This window comes from Durio zibethinus, chromosome 13 (assembly GCF_047325235.1).
Source record: "Durio zibethinus cultivar Kanyao isolate XHJ-2024 chromosome 13, ASM4732523v1, whole genome shotgun sequence".
In the NCBI taxonomy this organism is placed as follows: domain Eukaryota; kingdom Viridiplantae; phylum Streptophyta; class Magnoliopsida; order Malvales; family Malvaceae; genus Durio; species Durio zibethinus.
In genome coordinates this window covers 4,132,161-4,147,085 of record NC_143174.1, presented here as the reverse complement: position 1 = coordinate 4,147,085, position 14,925 = coordinate 4,132,161, and the positions used below count along the sequence as shown (strand labels likewise).

General features: G+C 34.5%; 2 protein-coding genes across 5 annotated transcripts; one reads left to right on the top strand and one right to left on the bottom strand.

The window, feature by feature from the left end:
* Positions 1-2,935: 2,935 nt before the first annotated feature.
* On the top strand, positions 2,936-3,541 carry LOC111304400 (elongation factor Tu C-terminal domain-containing protein). The gene has a single exon (XM_022900951.2). The coding sequence runs from the start codon at positions 3,074-3,076 to the stop codon at positions 3,419-3,421; it is 348 nt and encodes a 115-aa protein (XP_022756686.1). The 5' UTR covers positions 2,936-3,073; the 3' UTR covers positions 3,422-3,541.
* Positions 3,542-5,033: 1,492 nt separating this feature from the next.
* On the bottom strand, positions 5,034-14,352 carry LOC111303869 (Flavodoxin family protein). Of its 4 annotated transcripts, XM_089742720.1 has the most exons (14): positions 13,953-14,352; positions 13,125-13,799; positions 12,831-13,041; positions 12,682-12,759; positions 12,450-12,554; positions 11,798-11,889; positions 10,722-10,906; positions 10,283-10,380; positions 9,497-9,571; positions 9,278-9,388; positions 8,025-8,159; positions 7,201-7,320; positions 5,983-6,199; positions 5,034-5,885 (listed from the first exon to the last, which is right to left on the bottom strand). In XM_089742720.1, the coding sequence occupies exons 3-14, from the start codon at positions 12,969-12,971 to the stop codon at positions 5,356-5,358; spliced, it is 1,887 nt and encodes a 628-aa protein (XP_089598846.1). In that variant the 5' UTR covers positions 12,972-13,041; positions 13,125-13,799; positions 13,953-14,352; the 3' UTR covers positions 5,034-5,355. The 4 variants fall into 4 exon arrangements, with proteins under 4 accessions (XP_089598846.1, XP_022756080.1, XP_089598845.1 ...); XM_022900345.2 differs by lacking the exon at positions 13,125-13,799; XM_089742719.1 differs by lacking the exon at positions 13,125-13,799 and having other exon boundaries at positions 5,157-5,885; positions 5,962-6,199.
* Between the last annotated feature and the right edge of the window lie 573 nt (positions 14,353-14,925).

Here is a 14,925-nt window from a genome sequence, read left to right as displayed (position 1 = left end):
AATAATTTTTATTTTTATTTTTTTAAAGTTATGGATATAATGATTACTCATAACTATTAAATAACTATAATAATAAAAATAGAGATAAATTTAAAATATCTACTAAATATAAATACAAAATATATAAAATATAAAAAATCAAAAATTAAAATGAAAAACATTCTACCTTATCTATTAAATACCTATAATAATAAAAATAAAGATAAATTTAAAATATCCATTAAATATAAATAAAAATATATAAAAAATATAAAATCAAAAATGAAAATGAAAAACATTCTACCTTATTGACATCTCTAATTATATTGGTTAATTAGACTGTCTATCCTATCTCAAATTAAAAAAAAGAAAAAAAAAATGACAAACCATTGCTTTATTCTTATGCCATGCAAAAGCACTGTTAAAATCATGATGATTGTCCTTAGCTCCAAAATGCTTCCAAAACTTGGATATTTTCCTCCCACCCCTGCATCACACTTTTTAACTCCTTTACAACAGAAAAATACAAAAAGAGCCATCTTCCCTTGGTAAACATATGTCGTCAAATGCAATCAGCTATAAGTGTATTTGGTAATTTGCATATTTATATTTAATTTGAAAATATTCTTTCATAATAAAAAATATTTTTTAAAAGATTTATCAAATTTATATTTAATTTTATAAAATTTAAAATATATCGCTTTTATATCTTTTTCATATTGTATTTAAAATTAATGGTTCTGGTTACAAGATTTAAATGCTTTGAGAAGGAGAGACAGACAGACCAAACCAGATGAGAGAACCATACCAACACATCTTCCAAGTTTAAACCTTAATAACAGGAGAAAGTGACAATTCCAACAACTTCAAACACAGTTCCCTTTTAACCAATATTGCAAACAATAATTAATCATAATCACATAAAAAAAAGAAAAAAGAACCAAATCACAAGATTAGAAAGCTAGAACCCAACCCCAAACCCTCACTTTAACTTCTTCTTCTCCTTCTTACATCAAATCATTCATACAAAAATGCAGTCCATGTTAAACCTTCATGCAACTTATGGTCTTCCCCTTTGTGTTTCTGGCATCACCCAACATTTTATCCTCTCTGAAGAGTACACTCATTTCAATTTTCTTTCTCTTTTGCCTGTTTGCAAGTGTTAATTATGCCTTTTCTAGTTGCCTAATTGGTGTTATAAAAAAATTGTTCTTATCTTTTGCGTCCCTTGCTTGTTTCGTTGAGTAGGATGGCAGATCATGACCGCAGGAGGGAGGCCATGAAAAAGCAAAGATCAAGAGCCAGTGAGAGTCTGCATGCAAATCAAGAAATAGTTGCTCAAGAAAACTTTAAAAGAGTGGTTGAAGCGATCATGGGAGCTGAAGTTGATGGAGATCGAGCTACTGTTTTCCAGGATATGTCCTGCAGTTGCTTGGCTTGTACGGTGAAAGCTGCATAGTTTAGCCAAGTAAAACCACTATTTCTTGGCATGATTTGGCTTAGAATTTCATAGTTTCTAATTACATATTTATATGGTTTACTGTTAGATTTGGACTTCCAGTTTCGGTCTTCTGTTGTTTCCTTTATGGGATCTTAAATTAATTATTACTCAATTCACCAAAAAACCAAATTGATCTTTTCTTCTTGTTGTTTTGTCGTTTTAGATTGAATATCTAAAATAACTACTAATTAGACATGTACAAAATGTTTATCTTGTTTCCAGTTTTTCTTTTTTCCCAAACAAAAGTAATTACCCAAAGATCTTCTAATTTATAAGCATCCATTTGAATTCACAGTTAAATTGATTTTAATGAGATGAAAATAACAATAATGATAAAATTAAATACTATGCAATGATGAAATTAAAATTAATATTAAATATATATATTTAGATGCAAATATAACAGTAAAAAAATTTTTATTTTTACACTACGGCAGTTGATTGTTTGCATGCCCTACCTCCTATGCAAACAATCAACTGCTTTGGAAATTGTTCACTAGACTCTTCTCCCTCCAATCACAGACTGAAAAATAGCAAAGAACAATTACACTGCGAGTTGCTATCCAACGATGCAGTTAACCCCGAAAAGTAAGTGCGGCGGAATCAAAAGGGCCAAGGCATGCCAGTATTCGACCACATTCTCCTAATCTCACTCAAAACTTCCTATCAAGTTAGAAATAAAGAAATGCTTATGCTGTATGCTTTTGATCACATAAATTTGAGGTTCATCTTTTCCAAGCAGAGCCCACTAATGAAATGATTGGTTTAAAATCGTGTTACCAACTCGAGAGATGAAGACGAACAACATTAGATACAAGGGGGAAATCATGCAGAAGAATAATCTTCCATGGGCCACCTGATGGCGTTGGACCACTTATTTTCAGAGAATTATTGAGCTGTTGACATTTTAGGGACCTTACAACCGATGTCAAGTAGTGACACCTCCACACAACATTTTAGTAACTGATCGTTCTAAGAAAACTAGCCTTCAAAATTGAAATCAGTTTTCTAATTGTTGCTTTTGTACCAAAAAACATTTTGGTTTTCGATTAGACAGTGTTTGAGTTCAACACTTGCTCCAAAAACAGATGCAGCTAAAGATTTTGAGGATTCTCATTAAAAGTTTTAATTGTAGAACAAAAATTATTCTTATCTAAAGGAAAACAAGTAAGAAATTAGTATTAACTTTTCCCTTTACACCCACTGTTCAAATAATATTGTAGCATACCGTTTAATGGAAGGAAAGAAATGAGGTGGGAATTGGTAGGAAGGGGTTACATATTTTTGCAGTCATTAAGATGATTAAAGGGGGCTGCTATGAAGTTCATCCAGAGTTACAAGCCTTTGCGAGTCAGTCACTGGAACCTCGCCATAGAACTGATAATGTTTCTGTTAGATAGTCTGTACCTGAGGATGGTTGGTTTGAAATCAACTGTGATGGTGCTCTTCATCGTCATTCAAAGGTAGCTGTGAGTACTTGGGTTCAATGTTAAGAATGTTGCTGTTAAGGATCTTAAGCGAGGATACGTTGCTTCTAACTCCAAGGATGATCCTGCCAAGGAGGCTGCCAACTTCACTTCTCAGGTCATTATTATGAACCACCCTGGCCAAATTGGTAATGGATATGCCCCAGTCCTTGACTGTCATACCTCCCACATTGCTGTCAAGTTTGCAGAGTTGTTGACCAAGATTGACAGACGATCTGGAAAGGAGCTTGAGAAGGAACCCAAGTTCTTGAAAAATGGTGATGCTGGTTTTGTGAAGATGATTCCCACCAAGCCCATGGTTGTGGAGACCTTCTCTGAGTACCCACCTTTGGGTCGTTTTGCTGTGAGGGACATGCGGCAGACCGTGGCTGTTGGTGTTATTAAGAGTGTTGAGAAGAAGGACCCATCTGGTGCCAAGGTCACCAAGTCTGCAGCTAAAAAGGGTGGAAAGTGAACAATGCAACAAGAGCCCTAAGGTTTTGCAGTTTGTGCAAATGGAGTATTCTATCCTGGTTATAGTTTTAAGAACTTGATTTCTCAGTCTTTCAAAACTTTTCTTTGTCGTTATATTTAGTATCTTCCCTTCGAATTTGAGTAGCAAGTCTCAGAATTTGGTGCATCATAGCCGGCGGCAGTCATAGCATTTTGGTTCTACCTGTTTTGTGGAGTATTTAAAGTTGAGATGCTTTGGTTTGCTGAGGCATCTCAGAAGTTTTGTGTCTGATTTTGCGGAACTATCTTCTATATATTTGCTCAGTTTCTGTCCCTATATACTTGATTATCATGTTCTATTTTGCTTTGATGCCTACCTTGATATAAACAAGCTTCTCTGAATTTAAATGCCAAAAAAGAAAGTGTTTTCTGAATTCTTAGGTTTTGTATCTCTGGATTATTACCACTATAAATGGATTGATACATTATAAAAATCAGATAACAGAGTAAGAAAGATGTGAGAATTATTTTATTGCCCACATTACCAGTTTATCTTAAAGAAGGAACAAGCCTACACGATTAGTTGTGCAGGCAGCTCTAGACAAGTTGAAGCTTCAGTCGAATGTTTATCTTGCTTCTTCTTGTGCTTCAGCTTTAGAAGAGAACACAAGAAACAATCTCTTTCAAGTGGTTTTCGTTTTGTTGGCAATATTTCTTGTTGAAGTTCCTCTAACCTTGGTTTCAATTAAAATACTCGATTTGCACTTGTAAAGGCTTTGCTTTTGTATCATGCTTTTCTACAACAGATCTATGATAAAGATGGCAACTTATTAATGAAAACCTCTGTTCAAAAAAATCACTGAGGAAATTCAAAAACTAAATCAAAGATTAAAACAAAATCAATTAAACATCTTCGATTTGACTCGATGATTTTTGGATTTTTTTCTTTGTTTTGGATCTTTTCTCTGCCTTGAATCAATCCTGAAAATTGTCTCCCTTTTAACGATAAAGATTTTGGGGATTTAGGTTTAAGAAAAAAGGGAGAAGAAAAAAAAAAAAAAAAACAAGAACACAAAATCATTAGCCCAGATCCAGGATGGCGTTAACTGGGAAGTGAAAACTGCACTTCCATTGTTTAGCAGATTAAACAGAGTATTCTATCCTGGTGAGAATTTTAAAAACTAGGTTATTCTCAGTCAAAACTTATTTTTGCAAAATATATTGGTTTTCGTTTTACTCTTTGTTACTTCCATGTTATTATCTATTTTCTAACAAGCATACTATTATGTAATGAAAGGGAAAAAATTTCGGAACATATGCAGCCCAGTTTTTGCTCTCCTCCTCCACGAGCTTCACTTCACTTCAATTTCTCTCACATGAGCGAGAAAGCATTGGGCCAAAACTATATCACCACTTGAAAAATCAATAATATTTACCAAGATTTATAAAACTTCCATACTTACGAAAAACCCAATCGATAACCTTTTTAGCTGAAAGAAACAGAATGAACCCCAGATTTAATTCGGTTAACCTATGCAACAACCTTCAGAAAGTGACAATTAACAAATCTATAATTCAAATTTTAGTATCTGTAACTTCTTTGCTTATCTTTATACTGCAACCCTTTTTATTAAAAAAAAAAAATCACGGATTAATACAGCCTCCTCTGGTACTAGTACTGTATTACATTGTAATTGAATCAAAGACTTGATGGCAACATTATTCAAAAAATTTTAAGTGAATTGAGGCAACCTAAATAATAGTACTACTATTCTAAAGATTTTCATTTCTCCACGGACAAATTTTGCATAGCTAAATATGCCGTACAATAAGAAACAAATCAAATTGCAGCTCTTATGTTCCACAAAAAGTGTAATCTTTAGTACCTTCAATTGATCCTTGCCATTCTCCTTCCCCCTTATGTCTTTGCTCGCAGCATAAATGAATTAAGCGGGCTCAAGACCAAGCTTCAACATGATATTTACCAGCTTTTTCCAGAGACCTAAGCCATCTCGCAGCCGATTCCCTTGGAGCTCCACTCTCCTTGGATATAATCTCCTCAAAAGCTAACATGACATCTGATGGCATTTTTGTTGAAGAGCCTGCAACATAGATAGCCGCTCCCTCACACAGCAAATTCCAAATCCTTTGGCTTTGTTCCTGCATCTTATGTTGCACATAAACCTTCTGGGGTTGGTCTCTCGAGAAGGCAGCATAAAACCCACCACCCTTGGCTTCTGAAAGCACACCATCATTTTGTGAATGGAACAACCAAAAATCTCTATATAGAAAGTCATTCTCCTCGTTTTGGCAACCAAAGAAAAGAATAATTGGAGCAATTGGACCAGACAAACTCTGTATAGCTCTTTCCTCCACAAATCCGCGAAAAGGTGCACAACCAGTTCCAGGTCCAATGAGAATGAGGGGAAGCAAAGGAGGTGGGGAAGGCAGCAAACCTTTATGAAACCATACTGGAATATATATCTCTGCTAAACAAAATAACATGTTAGAATGACTAACACATGCTATATACAGTTGCAACAAGGAAGCAAAAAATTGGACCATGCAAACCCACAGCCATACTTTGTTCAGGGTCGAGACCGGCTAGCCCTGTTGAGCAGAGACCTCGCCTTTTCCGCTTGAAAGGTGTTGTCCATGACACAACATCCACAGTCAAATGCACTTGATTTGGGTGAGCCAAAGGGGAAGAAGAAATGGAGAAAGCCCTATTTTTCATGGGAGGAACCAACTCCACCAGCCACTCAAATGGCATTTGCACAGAAGGGAAATCCTCCAATACCTATATCACAAAGATTGAGATCAATTTTGCTTTCAGTGGAAGTTGCATTTTTCTTAAAATCCTGTAGTGTTTACTATTTAGTATAAAACTGTATTGAAAGGGGTAAATTTGTCATGCTATCGTACTTTTAATGATATCAACACCAAACATGACATAGGTTTAGAGGCAGCAATTGGGTGAGACGGTTTAGGTCATTTCGTATTGAAAGAAATTCAGGGTGGTTTCGGGTTCAGATCATTTTGAATCTAAATTGTTGAGTTTTTTTGGTCAAATCAGGTTGGATTGAGTTTAGATTTAACAAGTTTGGATTGTTGACCTTTTTTTGGTCAAATAGAGTTGGGTCAGGTTTGTGTTCCGGCATGTTCGGGTTTGCTTTGCCAGCTTTACATAATATAAAAATTATCCTATTACTATTAAATCTCACACACACCAAACAGATGATAAGACTATATAATTTAATAATATCCACTTAACTTATGCTATTCTTTCCATTAGTCTATCTACCAACATACTTGAATGGCCGAAGAGAATAAAAGAGTGAGGCAAGCATAAGATACACAAGCATAACAATTTTAGGTATGATTACATATTAAGATAAGCATAACAAGCTACAATTAAAATACAAGGAGTTTTGCTCTCATTTGTTTAGAAATTAACGAAAGACTATAGTTTAGAAACCACTACTTGTAAAACAAAACCCTTTTGTCTGGCAAGATTTTATCCTCCTCTTCCCTGATCTTGCCCTGCTCACTTGTACCAATAAATAAATAATACCCTACTAAAAAAAGGCGATTAAGAACAGAATGATGTTTAGAAAAATGTTCCATTTCTTTTTTTTTTTTTTTCAGAGTAATTCTCAAAAGTTATCCTCTACAATTGATGAAAACTTAAGAAGATAAAAATAAAATTTGAAAAGATCAAAAAACAAAGGAAGAAGAGAATTAAAATAAACCACAAAGGACCAAAATGGCATCAATTGTGTATAATCTACTTCACTTTACCTCCAGAACAGTTCTTCTTTCCTTCTGGTTGTATTGGTAAAGATCATCTCTTCCTTCGGGTGAAGCAAAATATTGAAGTCTTTCTTTCTCATGTTCAGCAGTTGCAAAGAAGCTCATAACCTGTAAACAATGATGTCAGACTGGAACCAAGCATTGAAACCTTGGTGAAATTTTTTGTTTCTTTTCTTTTTTCTTTTCCTTTTTTCCCCCAAAAATCATTTTAAGACCTTTATAATTATTTGTATAAATCCTGGAATTATATTCATGGCAATACATGTATGACAAATTTCCCTAATGGGCACAGGTAATTAAACCATAGACTGTCAAGTGAATTCCAATCCACTAAACAATTCGATATATGGACAGCATCATTGTGGAAAAGGTGGCACCGTTGTCAAAGGAATCCTTACCACAATGCATGGACAGGGAGGTAATAAGCATCTGCAGTAAATTCAGTTTCTTACAAAATGGAAATTTAGATATATATATATATATATATATATATATATATATGGTAGAATTGTAACTTAGAACACAAACCTAATTGATATGCATATATTTTATCTCAAACATAATACCCTAATTGCAATGCACCTATTTATATGAAAAATATTTGATTGAATATTACAGGTAACTATAACACTTTTTCATTTTTAAGTTATTTTCTGAGATAATCTTGACAGTTGATAACTGCAAGTGAAATACAGGCTCAGTAAAGGAAACAAAAGTGCAACACATTTCACCAACACAAGCTGGGAGGAATAGCCTGATAGAGAAATACCGTGATAGAAAAACCAAAGAAGTTAAAACATACAGGATCTTGCCTCAAAGAAATAGCGCCGTGGAGAAGCAGACGCGACATCCATTGCCAGTTCCACAAAAGTTCTTAATTTAATGGGTACCTCTAAAGCATGTACATTGTTATCAAGATGGTGATTTTCCGTTTCTCTAGGATGGACCTGAAATGAACAATATTTTTCAGCACAAGAAGGTTAGCATATAGCAAGATCATGTTCAAAATTTCTTATGCATGTGAGGTGTGCAAGGCTAAAAAAATTTTCGCACCCTAATAGGCAAAGAGAATATTAATTATCAAACTAACAAGCAGTGTTATACCTATGGATGTGAAACACTGCCAAACCACAAAAAGTGGTAAATATGACTGTGACAGGGGAAATGCTGCCATAAGGCTACCATAATACAGGCAGCTGGAAGAAGTTACCATGACAAGGGAATATGACAAATGCATTATAAAGCAATTTTTACAAGCAACAAAAAAGTAATTGAGGTTTTTACGACAGCCAAAATGAAAATATTAAACACACAAAAGTAGAGGATGGGAGGATATAACACATATGGAAGGATTCAGAAGGGCAAAAGCTAATACATTAAAAGGGGATGTTAGAGAAGACATCAGTGCCAGTAACTAAAAGATTCAATTTGAAGCGTTAAGGCAATGTCAACAGGATACCAGATAAACCATGTGAGCATATTTAAAGCAATGTCTCTGCTGTTTGGAAACAATGCCTACATCTTTTTGTAGCAAAAGTTATCATATGAGGTGAAAATTTTGATGTCTTCAATACTACAAACCCAAAAGAAACAACCAATACAATGAAAGGCTGCAGATTCTTAAGTACTAGGTATGAAGATGAACTTAGGGCTATCACTAACAAGACGCTCATCAAGTATTAATATCTGATGGCTTTGTCATCTCCAAAATTTATGCTCAGATGATTGAAGCACTGCCTACTTAAGGTCACCTGAGTAAGTGCCAAATAAAACAGTTTAAGTTTGGTCCAGTATATGCCTCAATTTTGGGGAGAGAGAACCTGACTGAATGGTGGCAAATGAGGAAAAACATGACAATTTTTGGGAAAAAGTGGCCAAGTCTTACCATACAAATCTTACTCTCTACTTCCAAGATAAGTCCCTAAATGTCTGCTGCAGTATTGTTTGAACATGTACTTAATACAAATATATAATATCAAGAACGGCAACATATGAATCAACAGAAGCATCAGAAGCATCGGAAAGAAGGATTACTACAATTAGCCAATATGGAAAAACAACTTACCGTTATGAATGATTCAGGGTCCAAATTACAGCGCTGTATGAAAGAATCAACTGCTGCAGGATTTTGCGAAGGGAGAACCTCTAGGACATCACCAATTTCATATTGCATCACCTAAAATATATGGAAAGATGAACAAAACATCAAGCAGTTAAGAAGGGACCTGGTTCAAAAGGTAAAGCTGTATCCAAAATTAAATGGAAGCAACAGCAAACAACCTACCCGAGAAACAAATTCAAATTCAAAGTGACGCACATCCTTTTCGTTGCTTGCCCTGGTCAATGGGCAGTTTTTGATCTGCAAAAGAAAATTAAAACATCAGGATAAAGAGATGGACAGAGCAAGATATCCCATAAACTACAATTAAATATTAAATTTCTATTCATGAACAGTCCAAAGACCAACGATGGGTAGAAAGTACCAAACAATTTCTAAAATGATTAAATAGTGGATAAATGTAAATTCATGTAATGACATTTTTAAGAAAGAAACTTCATTTTAATTAATATATTTAGTTTCTTTCTGTTGACTATTATTTCCAGATCACCAAATGCAACTCTGCACTAGAGAATAGGGCATATATTCTTATATGCATTCAAGCCATAAAAGGAAGTCCCTAATAGGGTTTTAATTAAAAGCAATTAATTATCTTCATTCTTGATGACCAACAAGAATCAATAACTTAAACTTCCATATAGTCTTATGGATTAAAAGCAAAGCTGGGCAAAGGGAATGCCACAAAAATCACAGAATAACCCTACTAATTTGCAATCAGTAAGAGATACATCTAGATTGCATTCTACCCAAAGTTTCTAGCCACTACTGTTGATACCAAAAAAAGGGAAGCAGTCTTCCATCACTTTAGTAGCTAGTTCTTCTCTGGCCAAAAACAATATCATTATATGCATTTCAATTTTCTTTCACTTGCATATGGATATATCCTATTTCTTGAAGAACATGCAATTAAAAAACATAGCTTTCTTACATAGTAAAGTATGCTACAAATACCATTTTAAGAAAAGCATCAGGCTTGCTCTTCTCATGAGAAACTTTTCCGGGAGACATTGAGCGAGCCCTCCCAATTTGCATCTCAAGATGTTTAAAATCTGAAACATAAGAGTGAGTATGATCTCAGTGGAAAAGGAAAAACAGAAAAGAGAAAAGAAGATAAAATAATTATATCTAGAAATCAATCCAGTGCACTAGGATTACCAAATCAGAAAGGAAATTTATGGAAATCAAATCAAAAAGGAAAAACTTCAAAAAGAAAAATACTAATCATCTAGAGTCAATTGACAATTGTTTTGTTCATTCTTTTCCCTCATTACACATCTTGATAATTCAATTTCAAATATGACTAGTTCAACTACAATTTGGTTGTTGTGTGTCCTAATGTTCAATATCCACTAGCACAAGAGTCTACTTTTTTTTTTTCTTGTCAATTTACCTGCTGCAGTTGATAATTGGGAATCCATGTTTTTTATGTTATGACACGTGACTTGAAATTTTGGTTGGCCAATTAATTCCACATTTGAAGCCACAAAATCTGGACCTTCTGGGAAGAAATTGGGTTTGATCTCACACAACCTACTCCACAATGATGACATCCAAGGATCCAGAGCAGCTTCATACCTGTCAATATAAATTAAATTTTCAGTAAATTTGAAGGGAAAAAAATTACCTAGTCAAGTTTGTTTTCAACTTATCTTTTACACTAAACATCATCAACATCAAAAAAATATCATTCACTCTTTGGAGGGTGAAAAAGAAACCTATATTTCTTGCAACTCGACCTTGCATCCACAAATAATTCAAAAGCCTATTCGGCAGTAACAGCAAAGATCCCTTTTATATTTCAACTCAGGTCATCTCAAAATGCACTCATGGCATAATGATATTTCTGATCCATTAAGTACAAAGTTAGTGTAGTGCATAATGATAGCCACAAGGTTTCTAAAAGCTATAGTTTACCTAAACTATCCACATTACTCAAGATCCCTAAGGACAGTAGATGGCTTCTAAGGTCTTTAATACTTTTCAGAATACCAGGGTTGATTAAACAATCCACTCTTGGCACTAAAGTACACTGCTTTCCATGGAATTAGCCATTCATAAACGAAAAGTTAACCCAAAAAATTCTATTTTTATATTACAAAGGTTTTGAAATGATTTATAAACTAAGGGACTGAGGACACAAGAACATGCGCTAGAAATACCTAAAAGAAAATCTAATAGGCAATTAAAAAAGGATCATGTATATTAACCACTTAAATCTCTCCAAAAATCCATATTATCACAGGCACATACATCATTTTCATTCCACGGAATCTTATAGTTATAGGATGGTCTTTGTCTGTCTGGGTTTGCACCAGGTTCTAACTAGTTTTGATGAGTTAACAATGGACCATTTAAAGAAACCAGAGAGCATGTGGAAATTAAGAACTCTGAAAATAATATTGCTGAAGAACCAGCTATCACACCAAGTTAAATGATCTTCATCAGTTAAACACTTAGTAAGCATACCCAGAAGGATGCTGATCATCGCCCAAACCTCTCTCAACAACAGCTGTAGCCCCAAGGTCTGAAAGTCTTTTATCAAGCCTCTTTGCAACAAACTGCAGCCACCATACATCAAATAACGTTTAGCTCCAATTAAGCACTAAGAACTGTGTCAATCAAACTACATGACAAACTATTGTGTAGAAACTGAAACCTATACAAAGCCACCTGATTCATAGCTTCGGGCATAAACTTTGATAATTCTAACACCATAAGAGTCCACTTCATTACACAGCTAAACAAATTAAACACCAGGAAACCGATATTTGTAATTTGCAATTGACACTTCATTATACATATCATATTCTATGAAATTACAGGCCTTCAAAAATTAATGTAAACAAAGCATCGATAATGTGCTTTTCAAACTTTTGCAATGGCTAAAACCTGGCACTTGATAACAGTCATCATGTCATTGACAAGTCTATACATTTGCTTCCTCAAACAATATACCTCCAAAAGGTGAGGAATGATAACTATGCTCACCTAAGCTACACAGAATGGATATCGCGTAAAAAAAAAAAAAAGAATCTAATATATAAAGAGTGTTATGTAAGTCGGAAAAAGTAGAAATGAATTTGACAATGCAATCAAAGGAACTCAGGAAAGCCATTACATTATATTTCTGGTAGCCAGAATCACCTAATCCAAACACGGCATAATGAACTCCGTCCAACCAATGGCTGCCTAGATTTCTTTGCAGAAGAAACCTCCAAAATACCTGCAAATTTTATAATATTAGGAAACTCAAAACAATAATATCGAGTCACACTCCAATAATAACAATAATAATAAATATGCAAAGAAAAACATGATTTTTGAAGATAACTAATTAGGATTAGCCTTGCCTTCATAGAATCTGGAGTATCCCCTTGGCCTGTGGTAGAAACAACAAAAATTACAGCATCTTCTTCAGGCAAGGAGCTCTGCAATAACAAGTAAGTTACTCAAAAACTTTCAACTTGAAAAGAAAAAAAAAAATTGAAGAGATAGTTACAGCATCATATTCGTCGGTTGAATGAATTAAGACAAGGCAGGCTCTGCGCTCAGCTTCTCGAGCAATACGTTCAGCTGCATCCAATGCATTTCCAGTTTGAGTTGCATATAGTATTAGTAGTTTCTTTGACTTCATCTCCATTGCCAAACTTGGCAAATCTAAGAAATTGCTCCTTTTAGGGTTAATCGGAATGGAAGGAAGATTCAAGAATCTGTAGAAAGAAAGTCGGAGGAAAGTGATTAGGGTCCGCTTACGTGAAGGTGAAAGTCTGGATCTGTTCACAATTTATCATACCCCTATATTAAAGCTTTGGTTTGGTCAGCGGGATACAGCTAGGGGTGCAATCGAGCCACAGTGGAAGCTTGAGCTTGACTTCAAACTCGCGACTCGATACTCGATACTCGATACTCGACTCGATCCAGTTTCATTTTTTTAACTCGAACTTGACTCGTAATCAAAACCAAACTACTTGAATTTGCTTGATTAGGCTTGTTTGTTAGTAACAAATGAGTTCAATTTCAAGCTCGACTATTGATAATCAAGCTCGAGCTCGAACTTGAACTTAAAATTTTTTCACATACAACTATTCGTATCAATTAAATCTAATAAATAATTATATTTTTTAAAAAACCATAAAATTAATTAATTAAAACCTTATCCAACAAGCAAATCTAAATTTTTCTTGACACAAAAAATCCCAATCAAATTAACCAAATACAAGAACACTAAATAGCGGCCGCAACCCGCCACCCGCCACCGCTATCTGAGAAAAAACGGCTGAGAATTTGAAACACACTCGAAACGGGACGTTGCAGCCGCAAGAGAAAGGAATAGCAGTAATAACGGTCAGTTATTTGGCGCTATCCCTGTTTTCTGTCCACATTTTTGAATTTTAGAAGAAAAAATTCAATTGGAAGGTGAAATTGCAATGATCCAACCCTAGAAAGTGAGAACTGAGAATTGAGAACTCTGAGAACCAAAACAAAAAACAAACGACAGAGCAACCTTAGAGGCTCAGTTGAATAAACTCAATTCACCCAAATTCAATCTCAATCAAGATCAAGTGTTGAAGAAAATGTAATTTGATGGTAAGAAGACTGTAAGAGGAAGTTAAAAAATGACCTTTAAAAAAATTTTGGTGCAAATTGCTGTTGATTCGTTGAGCACTTGAACTTGATTTGCAAGCTGCAACTGTCGATCGAGGCCGAGAGGGGAGGGTTTACGATTTACTTTACTGATTTTCGGTTATATGTCATATATGGGTTTGGGTCTTTGTGAGAGAGAGAAGAGAAGAAGAGGAACACTGTACAGAGGGCACTCTGTATCTCTCTGAATCTGAGTGTGGGTGGGTCGTGGGTGAGGTGAAGAGTGAAGGTGAAGAGGCGGGTTGGGGGCCGCTGGAAGGGAGGTCGGAGGGGTGTGGGTGAGGCGACGGGGGGGCAGGGACCGGCCGACTGGGTGAAGGCGTGAGGGGGCCTTGATTCTGGTTACAAATTTGGTATTTGACTTTCGAGAAATGGGCGCTGGCGCATCGTAGAAACAGAGGGCTTTTATGGGAGGGGAGCGGGGGCTGGAGGGGAGGGGTAGACGAGGGTTTCAATTTATTTTTTATTATTTTTTGAACATATGGGATTTCATTTTAATGGTTTTTCTTGTTAAAATCTTAATGATTTATTAATTTATAATTTTGTATTTAAAAATTTAGTAATATTTTTTATTGTTGTTTAGATATTTATATTGTTATTAATTTTTTTTGGCTATTAGAACAATTTTATTAAGTTATTATTAATTTTGTGAATTATTAAAGATGTTATTTATTATATAATAAATTGAATATATAATTATTGCAGTATTATTATTCATTATATGACTATTGTAATATTATTAAATATGGATATTTAATATTTAATATATTTTATTTGATTAATATTTGATTTATTTAATATTTAATATGGACTTAGCTCAAAGAAAGAACACCATATTATAATACTTACATCTTTGAATTTTTTTTTTATTTTAATGATACGAGGGATAGAAAACACACGAAGATTCCTAAGCCATTTAAATAATGTTTTTAACGAAAGTAAAAAAATAA

Coding starts and splice junctions, on each gene's coding strand:
- LOC111304400 (XM_022900951.2), top strand. CDS start 3,074: ATGAACCACCCTGGCCAAATTGGTAATGGATATGCCCCAGTCCTTGAC.
- LOC111303869 (XM_089742719.1), bottom strand. CDS start 12,971: ATGGAGATGAAGTCAAAGAAACTACTAATACTATATGCAACTCAAACT. Junction 12,555..12,681: donor ATACTCCAGATTCTATGAAG/GCAAGGCTAATC, acceptor TAAAATTTGCAG/GTATTTTGGAGGTTTCTTCT. Junction 10,907..11,797: donor GATGATCAGCATCCTTCTGG/GTATGCTTACTA, acceptor TTATATTGACAG/GTATGAAGCTGCTCTGGATC.